General features: G+C 41.2%; 1 protein-coding gene across 4 annotated transcripts in view; it reads right to left on the bottom strand.

Annotated features, from left to right (window-relative positions):
* Positions 1 to 268: 268 nt before the first annotated feature.
* LOC122558872 (copine-9-like) overlaps positions 269 to 21,568 on the bottom strand; it is a 404,993-nt gene continuing 383,693 nt past the window's right edge. For all 4 annotated transcript variants that reach the window (XM_043707758.1, XM_043707757.1, XM_043707755.1 and 1 more), the window contains 2 exons: positions 8,393 to 8,466; positions 269 to 2,176 (listed from right to left, as the gene is read on the bottom strand). In XM_043707758.1, coding sequence (XP_043563693.1) covers positions 1,985 to 2,176; positions 8,393 to 8,466 — 266 coding nt within the window. In that variant the 3' untranslated portion in view covers positions 269 to 1,984. The remainder of the gene's footprint in view (positions 2,177 to 8,392; positions 8,467 to 21,568) is intronic.

A 21,568-nucleotide genomic window follows, 5' to 3' on the forward strand; every position in this document is an offset into this window, starting at 1 on the left:
TCTACATCTAAGTTTCTGCAAACAGAATGTGTAAAAATTTGAATCAAGCACAGAATCTGCTGGAGGTAGTCAGCAGGTCTGGCAGCACCTGTGGAAAGAGAAACAGAATTAACTTCTCAAGTCCAGTATGATTCTTCTTCAGTTCTGAAAAGTATCTTACTGGACTTGAAACATTAGCTCTCCAAATGAAGAATGCATTTCTGTGGTTTTGTAACACTTCAAGAAAGGAAGGGAGGAAAAACACTTCAGATAATAAGCTGAATTTTCCTTTACATCTTTTAATAGGTTCTTAATGAAAATCACATATTATTTGGCATGACCTTCGAATTGGCATTATATTGATGTTCTACATCACAAAGTGCTTGGCTTATGCTTCACTTTTATCAGGTCAATTTTTCATTTCACCCTGTGATCCGATTTACAGCAGTGTTATGAGCAGGACAATACTGAAGGTTCAAACTGTACATACCATAATGTTCTGTAGCAGTGTGATGCAATCTCCATGAATAGGAACATGCAACCATTCACAAACGGCATGCTCCCGGAATTATAGTCCTGAAGTAGAAATGGACCCTAAAAGCATTTATCTACCATGGATGTTTAGAAGCCAAAATTCAAAGAATCTATTGTAGGAAACTTTGAAAAGACAAGCTGAGGTTAGACAATATTGGCAGATAGCATTTTGCAGTTCTTATGTATATGTAGGAGTGAGATTATAAAAGTGGTACTGTGATGTTGCATCTTATAGGATTCTAATATTTAGGGCATCAGAGTGAGAAGGGTTAACCAGGGGTTTTTGATAAATCAGGTTTTTTCATAAAGAGCGAAGGGTAGCTGTCTGCCCTTGGGGTCAGGGTGCAGCTAATTGGAGAAGAGAGAACTTAAGATATAAAGTTATCATCATCCTAAATATTATACATGTTAACAAAGTGTGTGATGGAGTGGACTAATTCCTACTTTGGAGGAAAGAGAGGAATAATTGAATCTTCCCACTATGAGGAGTGAGTGTTCTTGACAATCTGCAAGAGGTGTAAACCAGAGGCAAGTTAGCTCAGTATTATTTTTATGTATCATCCAGTGGTTGGTTATACAGACAGAGAGACATGGATACATGTAGTCTGTATTGGGGTTACAAAATATTACAACATATGTGGGTTAGCACAGAATGTGGATGAAAGTGCTGACTAACGATTACTTTCACACGATATGTGCAGTATATTTGGATCAACCTGTGCATATACATGCTCAAGTTGCATTGCTATGCAGAGGGACAATGTTAATCTCAGCTAGTGCATTTTATGTTGACCTCCAGAAGAGACAAGGAAAAGTTTCGTCTACAAGGTTTGAAGTCAGTACTAACTTGCTTGGAAACCTGAATTATTCATTGTCATAAGTTAGACTTTACTGCTTTCCAGAATCCATGAATCTCATGAGGTCCAAAGTCACTATTAATTTATCAAGACAGCAGAATAAGATTTTTAATTGTTTCTTCTTCAAAAACTGATGACAGAACCCAGTTTCTGGTCTTTCATTGTGATAATGGTTACTGTCAATGGTCACTGCTACCATTGGCATTAAACCATATATCGAGATCACACTGGATAAATGTTGAAAGTGCATTTACAAGCTTTTAGGGAATGGGAGAATGATAATTTTCAGCTGCTCAGGGCAGGACCCAGTAAAGCACATAATGACATTTTGTCTGACTGGTGAGCAGGAGAGCCTGTAGTTGATACAAAGCTACAAACCTGACAAAATCGATGGATCTCATCCAGCAAGTTTCCATTATCTCCACTCAGTTAACCATGAACACAACAATGACATTAGCAGCTGGAATAAATATAGCCATTGTCTCGACAGTGGAATGCAAACATGTTCAATGCTTGTCCATTTCTCTCACTCACACGCACACACATTTACATAAGTTCCAATAGGAATTATATTAAAAGCAGTCTATAAATGATCGAAGAGAGAGTGGATTTCCTCAGATCCTCGTGTGGAATGATTGTTGTGAGGCAGACATGTACGAGGGAGGTGCCGGCCGTGGCTTGATGTCTCTTGACTTCATGTAGGAGAGCAGCTGGTCTGGGATTTCTGCTAAAACATCCTTTGCAAGACGTGCCATACTCAAAACCTGATTTCCAGATCGATCGACATAATCCCGGAATGGGACAAACTGAAAGAGAGTTCATAGCCACAGAGGTAAGGATGCTGCCACTAGTGTATCATACAGCACATGTAAATTTTCTGAAAGGTCATGTGGATGTAGACTGGAAATGTGTTGCTGGAAAAGCGCAGCAGGTCAGGCAGCATCCAGGGAACAGGAGAATCGACGTTTCGGGCATAAGCCCTTCTTCAGGAATTCTCCTGAATTCTCCTGTCGATTTTCCTGTTCCCTGGATGCTGCCTGACCTGCTGCGCTTTTCCAGCAACACATTTCCAGCTCTGATCTCCAGCATCTGCAGCCCTCACTTTCTCCATGTGGATGTAGAGTCTATCATTGTTCTATTGAATTTTTTGTCCTTTTTTCCTCAGCTATACAAGTGAGTGTTTTCTAAATCCGAGACCCTACCCTTGTAGGGCCTCCCACCCATCCACCTCCTCTAACCTAAACACCAGGGACACATCAGGTAAGCTTCTCTTCTTTTCTACTTTCTCATAAGGGGACTAGCAGAGATGACAGTGCGGGGAGAGGTATGTTCCTCCTGCATGATGCTTGAGGTGAGGGACGCCATTAGTGTCCCATCCAAGTACATCTGCAGGAAGTGCACCCAACTCTTAGTCCTCCAAGACCGCGTTAGGGAACTGGAGAGGGAGCTGGATGAACTTTGGATCATTCAGGAGGCAGAGTCTGTGATAGATAAGAGTTACAGGGAAGTAGTTATTCCTAGGCACGAAGAAAGCTAGGTAAGTGTTAGAAGGGGAAGAAAACAGTCAGTGCAAGGATCCCCTGTGATCGTTCCCCTGAAAATAAATTTACCATTTTGGATATTGTTGGGGAGGGGGACGAATTACCAGGTGCATGCATTGGGGTTAAGGTCTCTGGCACAGAGTCTGTCATTGTTGCACAGAAGGGAAGGGGGAAAAGAGGAGAGTGTTAGTCATTGGGGACTCAATAGTTAGAGGGTCAGATTGAAGGTCAATTGGAACCGAAAGAGACTCACAGTTGGTGTGTTGCCTCCCAGGTGCCAGCGTCCATGATGTGTCGGATCATGTCTTTGGGGTCCTGAAGGGAGAGGGTGACCAGCCCCAAGTCATGGTCCACATAGGTAACAACAACATAGGTAGAAAAAGCGTTAGGGATGTAAGGCAGGATTTCAGGGAGCTAGGGTGGAAGCTGAGAGCTAGAACAAACAGAGTTGTTATCCCTGGTTTGTTACCCGTGCCATGTGATAGTGAGGCGAGGAACAAGAAGAGATATCAGCTAAACACGTGGCTGCAGGGATGGTGCAGGAGGGAGGGTTTCAGGCATATGGATAACTGGGGCTCATTCTGGGGAAGGTGTGACCTCTACAAACAGGATGGTCTTCACTTGAACCAGAGGCGTAGTAATATCCTGGGTGGAAAATTTGCTAGTGGTAGTCGGGTGTTTAAACTAGCTCAGCTGGGAGATGGGAACCTGTGGTATAGTTCCAGTGCATAGGAAGATGTGAGTAGGGAGAACATGGACAGAATTTCACAGTCACAGGAGTGTGCTGGCAAACAGCAAGCTGGTTTGAAGTGTGTCTACTTTAACACCAGGGAGTATCCCGAATGTGGTAGGTGAGCTTGCAGCATGAATATGTACCTGGGACTTCGATGTTGTGGCCACTTCAGAGACATGGATAGAGCAGAGTCAGAAATGGATGTTGCAGGTTCCAGGGTTTAGATCTTCCATTAAGATCAGGGAAGGTGGTAAAAGTGGGGGAGGTGTGTTTTTGTTCATTAAGGACAGTACAACGGTGGCTGAAAAAACTTCTGACGAGGGCTCATCTACTGAGGTGGGATGGGCTGAGGTTAGAAACAGGACAGGAGAGGTCACACTACTGGGAGTTTTTTTATCGACCTCCACAAAGGAGGGGATTTTGGCAAAATGATTCTGGGTTGGAGTGAAAGGAACAGGGTGGTTATTATGGGGGCTTTAACTTTCCCAACATTGACTGGAAATGCTATTACTCTAGTACATCGGATGGATCAGTTTTTGTCCAGGAGTATTTCCTGACGCAGTATGTCGAAGGGCCGACAAGAGGGCCACACTTGATCTAGTACTTGGTAATGAACCAAGCCAGGTGTTTGATTCAGTGATACGTGAGCACTTTGGAGAGAGTGACCATAATTCGGTTATGTTTAGTTTAGAGATGGGAAGGGATAGGTACATGCCAAGGGGCAAGAGTTACAGATGGGGGAAGGACAATTATAATGTGATTAGTCAAGACTTAGGAGGCATAGAATGGGGTAGCAAAATGCAAGGAATGGGGTCAATTGAAATGTGGAGCTGATTTAAGGAACAGATATTGCATGTCTTTGATAGGTATGTCCCTGTCAGGCAGGGAGGAAGTGATAAGGTAATGAAACTGTGGTTTACTAAAGAAATTGTATCTCTTGTTAAGTGGAAGAGGGAGGCTTATGTGACGTTGAGACAAGATGGTTCAGATAAGATGATGGAAAGTTACAGGTTAGTTAGGAAGGATTTAAAGAGAGATTTAAGAAGAGCAAGGAGGGGAATGAGCAGTCTTTAGCAGGTGGAATAAAGGAGACCCCCAAAGCTTTCTATAGGTATGTGAGGAATAAAAGGATAACTAGGGTAGAAATAGGGCCAGTCAAAGACAGGAGTGGGAAGTTGTGTGTGGACCTTGTGGAGATCGGAGAGGTGCTAAACGAATATTTCTCATCTGGTTTCACTCAGGAAAAGGAGAATATTGTAGAGGAGAAGATGGAGATATGAGCTGTTAGATTAGAAAGGATTGAGGTTAGTAAGGAGGAGATGTTATCAATTCTAGAAGGTGTGACAGTAGATGAGTCCCCTAGGATTGTACGATGATTCTCTGGGAAGCTAGGGAGAAGATGGTGGAGCCTTTGGCTTTGATCTTTAAGTTGTCGTTGTCTGCAGGTTTAGTACCAGAGGACTGGAGGATTGCAAATGTTGTGCCCTTGTTCAAGAAGGGCAGCAGAGATGACCCAGGTAATTATAGACCAGTGAGCCATACGTCTCTTTATCGGAAAAGTTTTGGAAAGGATTATAAGAGATAGGACTTATAATCATCTCGCAAGCAACAATTTGATTGGAGATGGTCAACATGGTTTCATCAAGGGCAGGTTGTGTCTCACAAACCTCATTGAGTTTTTTGAGAAAGTGACCAAGCATGTAGATGAGGGTAGGGCAGTTGATGTGGTGTACATGGACTTCAGTAAAGCCTTTGATAAGCTTTTGGAGAAAATGTGGAGGCATGGGATTGAGGGTGATTTAGCAGTTTAGATTAGAAACTAGCTTTCTGTAAGAAAGCAGCGAGTGGTGGTTGATGGAAAATATTCAGCCTGGAGTCCGGTTACTAATGGTGTGCTACAAAGATCTGTTTTGGGACTTCGGCTGTTTGTCATTTTTATAAATGACTTAGATGCAGGTGTAGGTGGATGGATTAGTAAGTTTGCAGGTGACACTAAAGTCAGCAGAGTGGCAGACAGTGTGAAAGAATGTTGCAGGTGCAGGGGGACTTGGATAAACTGCAGAATTGGGCTCAGAGGTGGCAAGTGGATTTCAATGCAGATAAATGTGAAGTGATTTACAACAAGAACGCAGAATACTGGGTCAATTGAAAGATTCTTAGTAGTGTGGATGTGCAGAGGGATCTTGGTGTCCATGTACATAGATCCCTGAAAGTCGCCACCTCAGTTGATAGTGCTGTTAAGAAGGCATACAGTGTGTTAAGTTTTATTGGTAGAAGGATTGAGTTCATGAGCCGTGATGTCAAGCTGCAACTATACAAAAAGCTAATGCGGATGCACTTGGAATATTGTGTATAGTTCTGGTCGCCCTATTACAGGAAGGATGTGGAAGCATTGGAAAAGGTGCAGAGGAGATTTACCAGGATGTTGCCTGGTCTGAAGGGAAGGTCTTATGAGGAAAGGCTGAGGAACATAGGTCTGTTCTCATTGGAGAGAAGAAGGCTAAAAGGGGATTTAATAGAGACACACAAGATGATCAGAGGATTAGATAGTGTGGACAGTGAGAATTTTTTTCCTAGAATGATGACGTCTACTTGTATGAGGGGGCATAGCTACAAATTGAGGGGTGATAGATTTAAGACAGATGTCAGAGGCTGGTTCTTTATTCAGAGATTGGTAAGGGCGTGGAATGCCCTGCCTGCCAATGTAGTTAACTCAGCCACATTAGGGGCATTTAAATAGTCCTTGAATAAGCATATGGATGATGATGGGATAGTGTAGGGGCATGGGCTTAGATTAGTTCACAGGTCAGCGCAACATCGAGGGTCGAAGGGCATGTTCTGTGCTGTACTGTTCTATGTCTGTGTTCTATGTTCTGATTCCCTTTGCCCTGTACTACGTACAGATTTGGTGTTGCCATTCGATTTGACGCATCAGTGGTAGTATAGGGTCTCCTGCTGCATACTTTGTTTTATCAGTACAGACAAGTGCTGAAGTGCCTATTCTGTCCAATAAATGTAAAGTTACCATAGTTCTATGAGACCATAGGGCTGCTGTCTCATTAGGCAGAGATAACCAGTGGTGTTTAACTGAGAGTCACAACGCCTCAGGTAAGGGGGGAGCACCCATCATTGCACCCTCGGCATTTCCAGCTGCACAACTCACTGCCTTCCAATGCCAACTTGAAGGTCAACTGGTCAGTCATAACAAACTTCAATAGTTGTACTACCTGATCAAAGAAGATTAATGCTTTTGTCCCCTGTGTTCTGGAGATTCATCTTCAACTCCTGGAGTGATCGAACAACTTGAGTGTTGGAAATTCTAATGCAGGTTGAGGCAATTCTCAACATTCCTTTGGCTGAGTGGAAGCCAGCGAAGACGCTAATCTCAGTGACCAGTTACACAATATGCAAATAACTCAGTGTTATTGAATGGAAGAATATCTCACCTATTATCAAAGGATTCTAGAAGGATACAGAACGGGGGTGGGGGGGGGGGGGGGGGGTGGCATTCAGCCTGTGCTGTATCTATGCTAAAACTAGCCCATTCATTCCACTGACCTTTCCCTATGGCCATGTCATTTTTATTTGCCTATCCTTCTTTTGAAATTTACTGTTGAGTTTTACCACTTGCATCATCCTATCAAATGATGCAATCGATATCCCAATTCACTGTGTTAAAAAGAACTTCCTCACATAGTTCGCTAATTTTTTTTTGTCAATAACCTTCAATCTATATTCTCTTGTTCGTGAGGCTTTTGACCCTGGAAACTGTTTTTCCTTATATGCTTCACCATTATGCCAAAGGCTTCTATCCAATTTTTTTCACCCTCCTATCCTTTGAGAACAACCCCAATTTCTCCAGTTTTGCTACATAACTGAAGTCCTGGCATCATTTCTATGCATTTCAACTTCACTCTCTCGAAGGACGTAAAATGTTTTCTAAAATGTAGTACTTGGAACTGAATGTAATACTCAAGCTGAAGTCTAATCAATGTTCCACAAGGTTTTGTATAACTTCCTTGCCTTTCTACTGTGTTAATAATGCCAGATATTCCAGATTTTTAAAAGCTTTCTGAACCTGTCTTGCTCTTTCAGAGACTTGCTCAGGTACAAACAAATCCCTCTGTTCCCACATCCCTTTAAAATAGTACCATTTAGTGTGTCTTACTTCTCTTTCATCTTCCTACCAAAACACATCTCTGCCTTAAATTTTATCTGCCATGTGTCTGCCCATTTCACCATATGTCTATTCTTTCCTGAATTCTGTTATTACTGTCCACCTAGTTTATTACTTATCTGAGTTTTATAACATCTGCATACTTTGAAACAGTGCTTTGAGTAACCAAGTCCAGATCATTAATAGTTACCAAAAAGAACACTGGCATTAATAGTAATCCTTTATGACAACCACTGTGGAGTTCCCTCCAGTTTGAATTTTTCATGTTTCACCATTATTTTCATGTTTCTGTCCCTTTGTATCCAGTCGGCCATTGTCCATTAATCCCACAAAATGAAACTTTTATAGTGAACTTATTATTCAGCAGAAATCTATTAACAGTTCATATACACGACAAAGGCACCACCTTTGTCAACCCCCTGTATTACTTCATCAAAGAATTTAATCAAGTTTATCAAAAAAACAAGTGCTTAATAAATCTGTGCTGACTTTTATTCATTAGCCTATACTTTTCTCAAGTTGAATTGATTTTGACCTGTACTATTGTGTTAAATATTTACCCATCACAGACCTGGACAATGTCTCGCTCTGCAATACGCCCCCGAGAGGAAATCCGAACTTCATCTCCATCTAGTTCCTCCATGGCTACAAATAAAAGATCATAGAAAATAATTCATAACTCAGAGAATATTTAATGTTTTAGTATAGTTTACTACCACAAAAAGCCTAATATCAATATTTGTTTGTATATTACAAACCTTCCAGGGATACAACATAATATGAAAAGGCCACAGGCAATATGGCAGCAAAGATAATGCTGATTAAAAATTATTTTTCTTTAAAAATACAGAAAGCTCCATAAAATAACTATAAAATATATCACCAGATGCCATCCATGAGTCATATAGTCATACAGCACAGAAACAGAACCTTTGGTCCAACACATCCGCACCGAACAGACACCACAATCTGACCTAGTTCCATTTGCTAGCATTTAGCACATATCCCTCTAAACTGTTCCTATTCATAAACCCACACAGATGCCTTTTAAATGTTGTAATTGAAGCCGCCCCCACCAATTTCTCTCAGTCCAAACACTCACCACCTTCTCCGAGAAAAAGTTATTCCTCAGATTTTTAAAAAATCTTTCCCCTCTCCCCTTAAACCTATGCCCTCTAGCTTTGGACTCCCCCATCCAAGGCTCTTCACGTTATCCACGCCCCTAAGGATTTTATAAAGCACTGTAAGGTCAACCTCATCCTCTAATGCTCCAGGGAAAAAAGCTTCAGTCTCTTCAGCCTCTCTCTGCAACATCCTTTTAAATCTTTTTTGCACCCTCTCAAGTTTAACATCTTTCCTATAGAGGGGCTACCAGAATTGTACGCAGTATTATAAAAGTGGCCTCACCAATGTCCTCTGCAGCTGCAACATGATATCCCAACTTCTGTACTCAATGACTGACCAATGAAAGCAGGCATGCCAAACACCTTCTTCACCACCCTGTCTACCGGTGACTCCACTTCAAACTCTTTGTTCAGTAACACTCGCCAGGGCCCTACCACTAACTCAATATGATGTGGAGGTGCCGATGTTGGACTGGGGTAGACAAAGTTAAAAAATCTCACAACACCAGATCCTGATCCACTAGCTACCTGATGAAGGAGCAGCACTCTGAAAGCTTGTACTTCCACATAAACCTATTGGACTATAACCTGGTACTATGTAGTTTTTAACTAACTGAATAGCCAGTGACTTTAATTATGAGTGCCAACCACCAAAATTTCGTGTTCTGCCTTATCATGAGGGCCCCTGATTTCTAGCATGTTGACCACTCACTTGGAGAGTTTTGTTGTGTTTGATGGTCCTTCCTGGGTCTTGTATTTTTGGGAAATTTTCTCAGTGTTCTAGTGAAGACAGTCACAAAAAATCCTTTCATCATGTTTACTGTTTCTTTGTTTGCCATTATTAATTTTTAAAAATTCATTCATGGCATTAGAGTGCCACTGGCTAGGCCAGCATTTATTGCCCATTTCTAATCGTCCACAGGGCAGTTTTAAAAGTTAACCCCATTGCTGTGGTCTGGAGTTGCATGTCAGCCAGACCAGGTAAAGATGGTAGTTTTCTTCTCTAAAGGACATTAGTGAACCAGATGGACTTTTCCCACAATTGACAATGGGTTCTTGTCATCGTCAGAATCTTGCTTCCAGGTTTTTAAATTCCCCATTAAATTCAAATTCCACCATCTGCCTTAGCAAGATTATAACCCAGGTCCCTGGGATCTCTGTTTAATAGTCCACTGAAAATACCACTAGGCTATTGTCCCCCCTTAAATTCCCAAGACAAACATCAGCTTTAGTTACCCTTCTCCATTTAGGATGATTGCTGCACTAAGGTTTGTCTTCCTCCACCACATTTCCAAGCAGCACATTCCATACCCTCTCTACCCTCTCGACCCTCTCAAACCCCTGAGTGACAATGTAGTTTCTCACATCACCCTTGCTTTGTTTGAAATACCATTTAAAATACTTGTAGCTTAAGTAAGATACTCTTCCAATCTTTACTTTTATATTTCTTGCTAGCCTTTTCTCATACTCCAATTTCTGCCTATTTACAATTCTTTTTCAGTTCTTAAATAATGTTCAATCTTCTGACTCAGCACTTACCTTTGCAGAATTATACAGAGTTATTTCAATGTGAAACTATTCATAACTTGTTTATTTATCCATGGATAATGCATCCTTCTCAAAGAATTGTTCTTTCTCATTGGGATAATGTTTTGCTTAGAGTTATTAAATAGCTCCTTTGAAGTTGCCACTGCATCTTTAATATCCTGCCTTTTAATGTAGTCACAAATCTCACAAGTCAACTCTGTTTTCATTTCCTTATACTTACCTCCATCTAAGTTTAACACACTAGTCTTTGCCCCACCATTCTAATCTTCAAACTCTATGTGAAATTCTATCATGTTACAATCGTTGCCACCTAACGGCTTCTTTACTATCAGTTTATTAATTAATCAAGTGTCATTGCACATCACCATGTCCAGAATAGGCTTCTTTAAGATTGGCTTTATAAAGTACCGCAAGAAGTAATCATCCTAAATACAATCTATGAACTCAGTTTCCAGACTACTGTTCCTAAAATAATTTGCCTAATCTACAAGGAAGTTAAAGTAATCCATGATGACAGAGCTCAGTTATTTCTTCTTGTACACTCTGTCCTACAGTGTGATTAGAAGGTCTATACACTATTTCCACAAGAGACCTTATACCATTCCTACTTCTTTTCTCTATCTCTTGATCTTTCAAAACAAGATCATGAATCAATGATCTTCTAATTAACAGAACCATACCATCTTTTCTGAGCTTTTAGTCATTCCAAAAACTTAAATACCCTTTAATGTTCAGGTCCCAGCCTTTGTTATCTTGCAATTTCATTCCTGCAATGTCATAAATATTTATTTCTATCGATGCTAACATTTTGTTTTAAACGCCGACCGCATTCAGATATAGAGCCGTATCATTGAGCATGTTTTTCATTCTGCAGCTGCATCTGCTGGTGCACTCTGAAATTTAAATGGTCTGTCCCTTCTGTCACTCTCTAATAATCATTATCCAAATGGCTACCCTGCTATATTCCCTAGTTGCTTCCTTTTAAATTGCCGTAACTCCCCCACATGATCTCTTGCCCTCCACTATTTTGTTTAAAGCCTTTTCTTTAGCTCCTACTTATAAAATTTGCCAGAGCACTGGTCAAACATGTTTTAGGAGAAGGTGGTCTCAATGGTATAGTTCCTACTTTCCTAGTATTTCTGCCAGTCCCAATGCCAATGAATACAAATTTTGTATAAATTGCTTGAGATGAGAAACTGAGAAACTTTACAGACCAACCATCATTGAGTTCTACAAGGCCGAAATACAATTAATTATTAATGTGAAGCATTCCTTTTAATGTGAAATTCTCAACAGAAAAATATGCACGGTATGAAGCCTTTTAAAAATGTGATTGAAAGAAACAAACATTTTTTATTTGCAATTTTTACATTATTTAAAAAATGAATATAAAACAAATTCCCCATCAGACATAAGGGAATTAAATTCCGATAGCCTCAGGTGTTCTAGTTGACTATTAATGTATTTATTTTTACTCCCTTATAGATCTTTTATACTCGAATGACTAAATATTTTAGTGTACACCAACATTATATTGAACGCAAACAATAAAGTATTAGTGGAAGGATTTATTTATTATTTAGAAATCAACACTGCAGGCCCAATATTCTCACATTTAATTTGATTCCATTAGTGTGCACAGACAAAGTGTTTGTCAAAAATTGCTTCCACAACCACATGTCACTCCTTAGGGACTGCCTCTGGCTCAGACTCACCCCCACATGGATTCCCAACTGAAGTTTCATCCTTCGTGTTTTCAAATCCACGGGTTCAACGCTCTTCAGACAGCTGTCTTTCTCCACATCCTGAGATTCACACTCAGTGCCTCTCCCTCAATCAGCACCATCTCACATTGTCCCAGAGCTATCCTACATGCCCCCCTGCCCCAGATTTACTTCATTCTCCAGCTTATTTGACATTCCAGCAAAAAACAAAAACAGAAGTTGCTGGAAAATCTCAGCAGGTCTGGCAACATCTTTGGAGAGAAAACAGAGATAATATTTCAAGTCTGAGATTAGATTAGATTCGCTACAGTGTGGAAACAGGCCCTTTGGCCACACAAGTCCACACCAACCCTCCAAAGAGTAACCCACCCAGACCCATTTCCCTCTGACTAATGCACCTAACACTACGGGCAATTTAGCATGGCCAATTCACCTGACCTGCACATCCTTGGATTGTGGGAGCAAACCGGAGCATCCATAGGCAACCCACGCAAGGTCTTGTGAACCTTCATTAGTTCTGAACATGACTTGATACATTAACTCTGCTTTCTCCCCCCTGATGCTGCCAGACCTGTTGAATTTCTCCAGCTATTTCTGTTTTTGTTTTGCTATGTTCTTTCACGAATTAATTCTGAGACCCTTAACCAGTCTGACTTACATATGGCTCCAGACCCACAGTAATACAACTTATTCTCAAGTGCCTTCCAAAATTATCTAGCAAGCTACAAAGTTGTAATCAAGGGGGTGTTTTGCTACCACCTTCTCCTGGTATTTACAGAAGGACAACAAATGCTAGACATGCAATGATATCCCTATCTTGTGATGAATGAAAGAAAAACGTTTTGAACAAAAGAGACTATGTTACAGTGGGTTTGTTACATATCAATTAAAAAGTAGTAGCATCAAACATGGAAATGCTCATAGAGAATAAATTCCATATAGACTAAGAAAAACAGATGGCAAAGCAAACATCATTATGAGTTACCCAGTGACACTAGGGAGATAACACTGGGATGAAAGCCTCTTGAGGGAATGACAAATACACACAGCTGGTGTAAATGGAAACTGTACTGGAAATTTGCTCTGGGGCACCAATGAGTTGGTTAAGTCAGTTCCCTCCCAATATGCCAGTTTATAATATTTCTTTTTGGCAGCAAGTTTGGAGATGATGTATGAATTTGCACACTCACAACCCAGCAGAAATGCTCATCAGAGTTCATCAGCATCAAACCTGCAGGTTACGGAGGTGATGCCAATCAGTGATGCATTGAAAATGAGAATCCTGCATACTGCATTTTGTTTGTCTTACCAAAGTCTTGGATCCTGTCTTTTTCTCATCTTTTCAGCATCTCAATTCTTGGCAAAGCAACAAGTGCATTACAATGTGAGGGTCTGACAATGGAGGCCTGCTGTAACCAGGTGTAGGAGGGAATTTCAATTTAGTTTGAATATCAAGTAATTGGAAAGTATTAAAATTAACAATGTTTGGATACTTTTCACTTTTTAAATTTGTGAATATCCTTTTCTGGTTCTCCCCAACCTTTGCGGGAATATGATTCTATAACTTTAGGTGCTCTCTGATACTTTTGTGAAAGTTAACAACAATTATGCCTTCTGTTGATAGTATGTGCCAGTACATTTCTTGACCATAAGAGAGATAGCAGGTGAACTTAATCCTGCACCAACAGATGTACATTTATTTCCAGGAAAGCAAACACAAGGAGGATTTCTGGTGGAGTTCACTCAGTCAAGGGCACCATTCTGAATTGAAGCCTGGATTGAGTATAGATTGGCACAATTGATTAGATTAGATTACATTACAGTATGGAAACAGGCCCTTCGGCCCAACAAGTCCACACCGACCCGCCGAAGCGCAACCCACCCATACCCCTACATTTACCACTATACCTAACACTACGGGCAATTTAGCATGGCCAATTCACCTGACCTGCACATCTTTGGACTGTGGGAGGAAACCGGAGCACCCGGAGGAAACCCACGCAGACACGGGGAGAACGTGCAAACTCCACACAGTCAGTCGCCTGAGTCGGGAATTGAACCCGGGTCTCTGGCGCTGCGAGGCAGCAGTGCTAACCACCGTGCCGCCCGTAATTCTTGCACCATAAGCACCAAGTGGTGGGTGTTTTATTTTTTAGGTCTTATACTTCTCAGTAATAGTTCACATCTGTATTTGTAAAAAATTGAACATTTCATTTGTGCAGAATGGCCCATGCCAAAGAATGAGGAACAAGACAGCACAGGAACACGCCCTTTGTCCCACCAAGACTACGCCGACACACAACGCCTTTCTAAACTAAAAACCTTTTCCCTCTACATGGTCAGTGTCCCTCTATTTATGTACTTGTCAAGATGCCTCTTAAACATCGCTATTAGATCTGCTTCTACCACTTTCACTGGCAGCTCATTCCAGGCACTTACCTCCCCCTGTGTAAAATATTCACCACTTACGTATTTAACATTTCCCCCTTTTTATCCTAAACCTATGTCCTTTAATACCTGACCTTTCTACCTTGGAAAAAAGACTCTGAGTATCTATTTTATCCATGTCTGTCATAATTTTGCAAACCTCCATTAGGTCATTCCTCAGCCTCCAATGTTCCAGTGCAAACAAACAAAATTTGTTCAATCTCTCCTCATAGCCAATACTCTCTAAACTAGGCAACATCCTGATAAACCATTTCTGTACCCTCTCCAAAGCCTCTACATCCTTCTGGTAATGTGGCAACCAGAACTGTACACAATATTCCAAATGTGGCCTACCTAAAGTTCTATACAGCTGCAACACGACCAGTAAAGGCAAGCATTCCATTTACCTTTTTGACTACCTTATCCACTTATGTTGTTCCTTGCAGCAAACTTTGAACCCATACGCCTAAATCCCTCTGTATGTTAATGTTTCTCAGGTTTCTGCCATATACTGTATACTTCTCTCCTGCATTAGACCTTCCAAAATGCATCACCTTGCATTTGTCTAGATTAAATTCCATCTGCCATCCCTCCACCCAAGTCTCCTGCTCTAACTTCTGGCAATTCTCCTCTCGATCTGCAGCTCCCCTTATCTTTGTGTCATCTGCAAACTTAATAATCAAATTACACACATTCTCCTCAAAATCATTTATATGTATTACAAACAACAGGGATCCCTCCAGAACATGATTGGTCACAGATGTCTAGTCAGAAAAATACCTTTTCATCACCACTCACTGCCTTCTATGACCAAGCCAATTCTGCATCCATCTTACCATCTCACCCTGGATCCCATATGACTTCACCTTCTGTATCAGCCTGCACTGAGGGACTTTGCCAATGGTCACCAATTCCACCAAATTGTGTCCAAAAGAGAACAGCAATAGCAGACTGAGTGGAGAACATGCAATTATGGATTATTCTTCTGAGGTTGTAGATTAATTAGAGTCCGGTATGAATTATCAATCAAACTTGAACTGTAGGGTGTCTGCAGTAAGGCATCCGCTGTAAGGCAAAGATTTTGTATGTCAAAACAAATATACAAAATTGACAAGCAAAAAACAGCAGCTTCCTTGTCAATTTTGAAATGATGACTGCCTCCAAAACCCTCCAGCAGCCCCAGGCTGGGAGCCTATAATTCTAATGAGGCCATCTTAAAAATCATTGGTATCAGAAGGAGAGTTTCCAGCTGATTATACTTGTTTCTCTGAGGAAAGAAATATTCTGCACAGAAGGTGTGCTTCCAGGCTGATATCAACAAAGGCGGCATGTCTATATTTCTCTGCAGTTCCAAATTAAATGTAGAAAGTTAAGTGAGGAGTTATGTAGGCAATAATGGTGAGAAGGGAGCGAAATTTGCAGTGAGAATTGGAAGTGAAGCAAATTAATGGAGAAACAAAAGATACTTATATTCAGGGACATTTATACTGTGGAATAGAAGGTTAAAAGAGCAATTAAGAGATACAGCATGTGGAGAGTAAGAGTGAGAAGTATTACAGGCAAACTGTGACAGTATTACATTGGTGCAGACTGTCCAATATTACAGCATAACCAAAGAGCAATAGCTGTTTCACCCCTCAAGCCTGCTGTGCCACTCAATAGAATCATGGCTGATCTACAGTCCCCATGTCCGTTTTCCTGCCCTATTCTATAACCCTTGATTCCCCTACGATCAAGAATTTATCCATCTCAGCCTTAAATATATACAAGGACTCTGCCCCCACAGCTTTCTGTCGCAAGGAGATAAAAAGTCTTACAACTTTATAAGAGAAATTCCTCCTTATCTCAGCCTTAAATTAGCAACCCTTTATTCTGAGATTAAGCTCCTGGTCCCAGGCTTTCCCATGAGAGAAAATATCCTCTCAGCATTTACCGTCAAGACGTTTAAGAATCCTTTATGTTTCAATGAGATCACCTCTTTCTTCTAAACTACAGTGAGTAGAATCCCAACTCGTTTAGCCTTTGCTCATAAGACAATCCCTCCATACCAGGGGTCATCCTCATGACCTTCTCTGAACTGCCTCCAATTAAATAATACCCCTCCCTAAACTAGGGCACCAAAACAGCTCCCAGTCCTTCAAATAGGCCTCACCAGCGCATTTTTACAGTTGCAGTCAGACCTCCCTACTCTTATACTCACACCCTTTTGAAATAAGGACCAACATCTCATTAGCCTTCCTGATTACCTGCTGCAGCTGTGCGCTAGCTTATGTGTTTTGTACACAAGTACCCTCAAGCCCCTTCAACTGGCCCCAAGATTTCTACTTTTCCAAACATGAACACAAATATTTGACTGTAAAACATGTTGGGAACAGATGTGAAAAATGAAGAGCTGCAAAGTTGGAAACAAGAAGGAAAGAATCCTGAGTGAGAACAGGGACACTCTGATGTTGTGGCAGTACCAAGAATAACAAAAAAAACAATAAGCCAAAATGTTCACAGATTTGATTGAAAACCTAATAAGTAACAGCAAGCCTGACTGTTAAATATGCCTGTCACTAAGTGTGGTTAAATATGACTATCACAATTAAGGGTTTCCAACTGAAGCTAAAAGCCTACATATACTACTTTGGCACAATTTAGAGTTTAATGGCCACAGGTGAGCTATAGGCAAATTTAAATGGAAGAGTCCGTTGTCAACTTGTTATCATAATGTAGGAGCACACTAGTGGTCAGAGTAGAAAATTTGATGATGAGCAAAATTTAGATTGTCAACAAATAAAGAGGACTCTAACAACTAAGCAGCAAAACGTTTGAAAGCTTTCATATAGCACTTGAGAAAGCTATCTCAATCTATTATCACATCTGGAAGGTAGACCAAGTCATTATGAAAGCAAAGAAGAAATTTTAGCATTTAAAGCAATGGGAATAGTCCATAAAAGAAGAATATGAGGATGGGGGATGTTTGTGCAAGTTGTTTAATTGAAAAATGTGTTGCTGGAAAAGCGCAGCAGGTCAGGCAGCATCCAAGGAGCAGGAGAATCGATGTTTCGGGCATAAGCTTATGCCCGAAACGTCGATTCTCCTGCTCCTTGGATGCTGCCTGACCTGCTGCGCTTTTCCAGCAACACATTTTTCAGCTCTGATCTCCGGCATCTGCAGTCCTCACTTTCTCCAAGTTGTTAAATTGTCCACTATCATTCATGACTGGATGTGGGGGCTTGAATTTTCCTGACACTAACTGGGATCACCTTAGTGTGAAAGATTCAGATATGGTGGAAATTTTAAAGTACGTTCAGGAGATCTTTTTGTGCCGGTACATTGTACTGTGTCATACTAGATGTGAGGCAGGGCTAGTCTAATCCTTGGGAATGAAATCAGTCAAGTAGTTTAAGTTTCAGTGTGTATAGTGACCACAATTATGTCAGTTTCAATGTCATTATCAAAAGGGATAAGGATAGTGCAGAAATTAGGTACCTAACTGGAATAAGGCTGATTTCAATGTCATTAGACAGGGTCTGGCAAACATAGATTGGGAACAGCAATTTGCATATAAGTCTACATTTGAAAGTAGGAGTCTTTTAAAGCAGTATAGTGAGAATTCAGGGCCAGTGTGTTCCTCCAAGAATGAAGTACAAGGGCAGTAGATCCAGGGAACCCTGGATGTCAAGGGATACTGAGAGTTTTGTAAAGAAAAAAAAAGATGCATATGTCAGGTATTGTGCATTAAAGACAGGGGAGATCCTTCAAAAATATAGGAAGTGCAGGGATTTGCTTTAAAAGGAAATGAGGAGGGCAAGAGGGGGCCATGAAATATCTTCACTAGTTGGGTTCAAGAGAATCTCCAAGGCTTTTTATAGGTATATTAAGAGTAAGAGGATTACCAGATGAAGGGTTGGGCCTATTAGAAACCAAAGGGGCAAGTTGTGTGTGGAGCCAATGGATGCGGATGAGATCTTAAATGAATACTTCTCATCTGCATTCACTATGGTAAGATTCTAGAACATGTTAAGATTAATAATGAAGAAGTTTTGGATGCTTTAACAGGCATAAAGATGCATAAATCTCCAGGGCCTGATGAGATGTATCCCTGACTGCTATGGGGGACGCAAGAGAGGAATTTGTTGGGTTCCTGGTGAAAATATTTAATACCTTGCTGGCCACAGGTGAAGTACTAGAGGATAGCTAATGTGATTCCTTTTTTCAAGAAAGGAAATAGGATTAGGCCAGGTAATTATAGACCAGTTATTTGAGGTCAGTGATAGGGAAGTTATTGGAAAAAGTTCTGAAGAAGAGGATAAATCAATATTTGGAAAGGCAAGGATTGATCAGGGATAGTCCATATAGATTTGTTAGGGGAAGATTCTGTATAACTAATTTAATTGAGCTTTTTGAAAAGATAACTAAATATATTGATGTGATTTACATGGACTTCAGTAAGGCCTTTGACAAGGTCCCACAAAACTAAGAACCTACGGGATCTGAGGCAAGTTGGCAAACTGGATCCAAAATTGGCTTACAAATAGAAAGCAAAAGTGATGGTGGAAGGCTATTTTTGTAATGGGAAGCAGTGTACCACAGCGTTCATTACAGGGACCCTTGCTGTTTGTTATTTACATTAATGACTTGACTGTGAATGTTGAAGGTATAATTAGTCAGCTTTCAGATGTCATGAGAATCGATGGTGTTGCTAATAGTGAGGAAGATGGTCTTAGGCTTCTGTCTGATATTCATTAGCTGGTAAATTGGGCACAGCCATGGCAGATGGAATTTAATCCCGAGAAGTCCATAGATTCCTGAAGGTGTCAGCAGAGGCAGACAGTGTGGTGAAGATGACATATTTGATGCCTGCCTTCATTTGCCAGAGCATGGAATATAGGAGCAAAGAAATCTTGTTGCAACTTTTTAAAACATTGATTAGGCCACAGATGGAATACTGGATGCCATATTATCAGAAGGAGGTGATTGCACTGAAGAGGGTGCAAAGACAATCATCAGGTTGTTGCCGGAATGAAAAGTCTCAGTCATGAGCAGAGACCGAATAGGCTGGGTTTATTTTCCTTGGAGCAGAGGAGGCTAAGGGGTCATCTGATTATGGCATACAACATTATGAGAGGTACAGACAAAGTAGACCATGAGAATCTCTTCCTGCCAGAAGATGTGACAGAGACCAAATGGCACAAGTTCAAGGTGAGGAGTAAGTGGTTTAGAGGAGACCTGAGAAATGCTTTTTCACCCAGAGGGTGGGAGAAATATTGAATGCATTGCTTGAGAGGATGGTGGTGACAGATACTCTTACAATATTTAAGAAGCATCTGAATGAGCACTTACAATACTAAAGCATTGTAGACTATGAACCAAGTGCAGGCAAATGGAATTAGTTTAATTTGATGTTAGTCAGCTTGGACATGGTGTGCCAAAGGGCCTGTCTTTGCTGTATGACCCTATGACTGTAGAGCTTTGATCTCATCTATTGATCATGGAATATCTTAGTTCTATCCCTTGTTGCTTATGCTGTTTGACATGCAGTAGTCCTGTTTAATAGCTTCACAGGTTTTTCAGTATGCCTGGTGCTACTCCTGAATTGGCCTTGTCCACTCTTCAATAAACCCGGGTTAATCTCCTTGCTTGATGGGAGGGCAGCGTGGAGCTTTGCTGGGCATTGAGATTGCAAATTAGTTGGAGTTTTATTCTTTTGCAGTGATATGGATGCCCAATCTTGAGCTGCTAGATGTGTTTGAAATCTATTCTATTTAGCACGGTGATAGTCCCAGATAACGTGATGTAAGGTGTTCTCAATGTGAAGGCAGGACTTTGTTCCCACTTGTTCCAACTTTGTGTTGTGGTCAGTATTCCTGAAGAAGGGCTTATGCCCGAAACGCCGATTCTCCTGCTCCTCGGATGCTGCCTGGCCTGCTGTATTTTTCCAGCACCATATTTTTCAACTCTGGTCCAGCATCTGCAGTCTTCACTTTCTCCTATTCAGATTTACCAATACTGTCATGGAAGCAGACATCTGCAGCAGGCAGATTGGTTAAATACATGAATAAGAAGGGTTTAGAGGGATACGGGCCAAATGCTGGCAAATGGGACTACATTCATTTAAGATGTCTGGTTGGCAGGGATGAGTTGGACCAAATAGTCTGTTTCTGTGCTGTAGAACTCTATGACTCTATGTCGATCCCTCTAGTCTGTTCTCTTACTGCTCAGCCTGGCAATATCCTTTAGGACTCAAATAGTAATGTTGCTGCCAAGCCACTCTTGGACACTGAGATCCCCCATCCAAAGTAATTCTGCACTGTTGCCGCTCTCAATTAAATGTGAACGATTTGCGATATTGTGGATCCTTCTCTGTTTATAAGACAAGTGTGCTATTTCTATGTTCCAATGGGTCAACAGTGCACCAAAATATCATTACGTTTTGTGGACAACTTTTTCTTGAACTCTCCAGCTGGCTGCAAAACAAATCTACAGGCCTAGTGACATCCAGTCAGTAGCCCCTTTCATATACTGACCAGACAGCTGGATGCCTGATTACGTTATTGATTTTGCACACTATATACCCCAAATTCCTCTGCTCCTGGGCCTGGCCAAACTGGCCATTAACAGGTCCAGGCAGCGGGCCGTGGAGGGGGTCGTTAGGGCCGACTGCCTGCCCCTCTTCCGTGGTTACGTTAGGGCCTGGGTGTCCTTGGAGAAGGAGCACGCGGTGTCCACCAACACCCTGGAGTTGTTCAGGGAGAGGTGGGCGCCGCAGGAAGTGGAGTGCATCATTTCTCCCTCCAACTCTATTGGATTTAGTCCCTGCCCTCCCCTTCACTGTTTGGTCACACAGCACTGCCCTTTGATGTGAAGGACAGTGTTTATCACTGGCCACCCGGGTGTTTTCCTATCTTCCTGGTGATGGAAATTGAATAAAGATTC

This window comes from Chiloscyllium plagiosum, chromosome 18 (assembly GCF_004010195.1).
Source record: "Chiloscyllium plagiosum isolate BGI_BamShark_2017 chromosome 18, ASM401019v2, whole genome shotgun sequence".
Lineage (NCBI taxonomy): Eukaryota > Metazoa > Chordata > Chondrichthyes > Orectolobiformes > Hemiscylliidae > Chiloscyllium > Chiloscyllium plagiosum.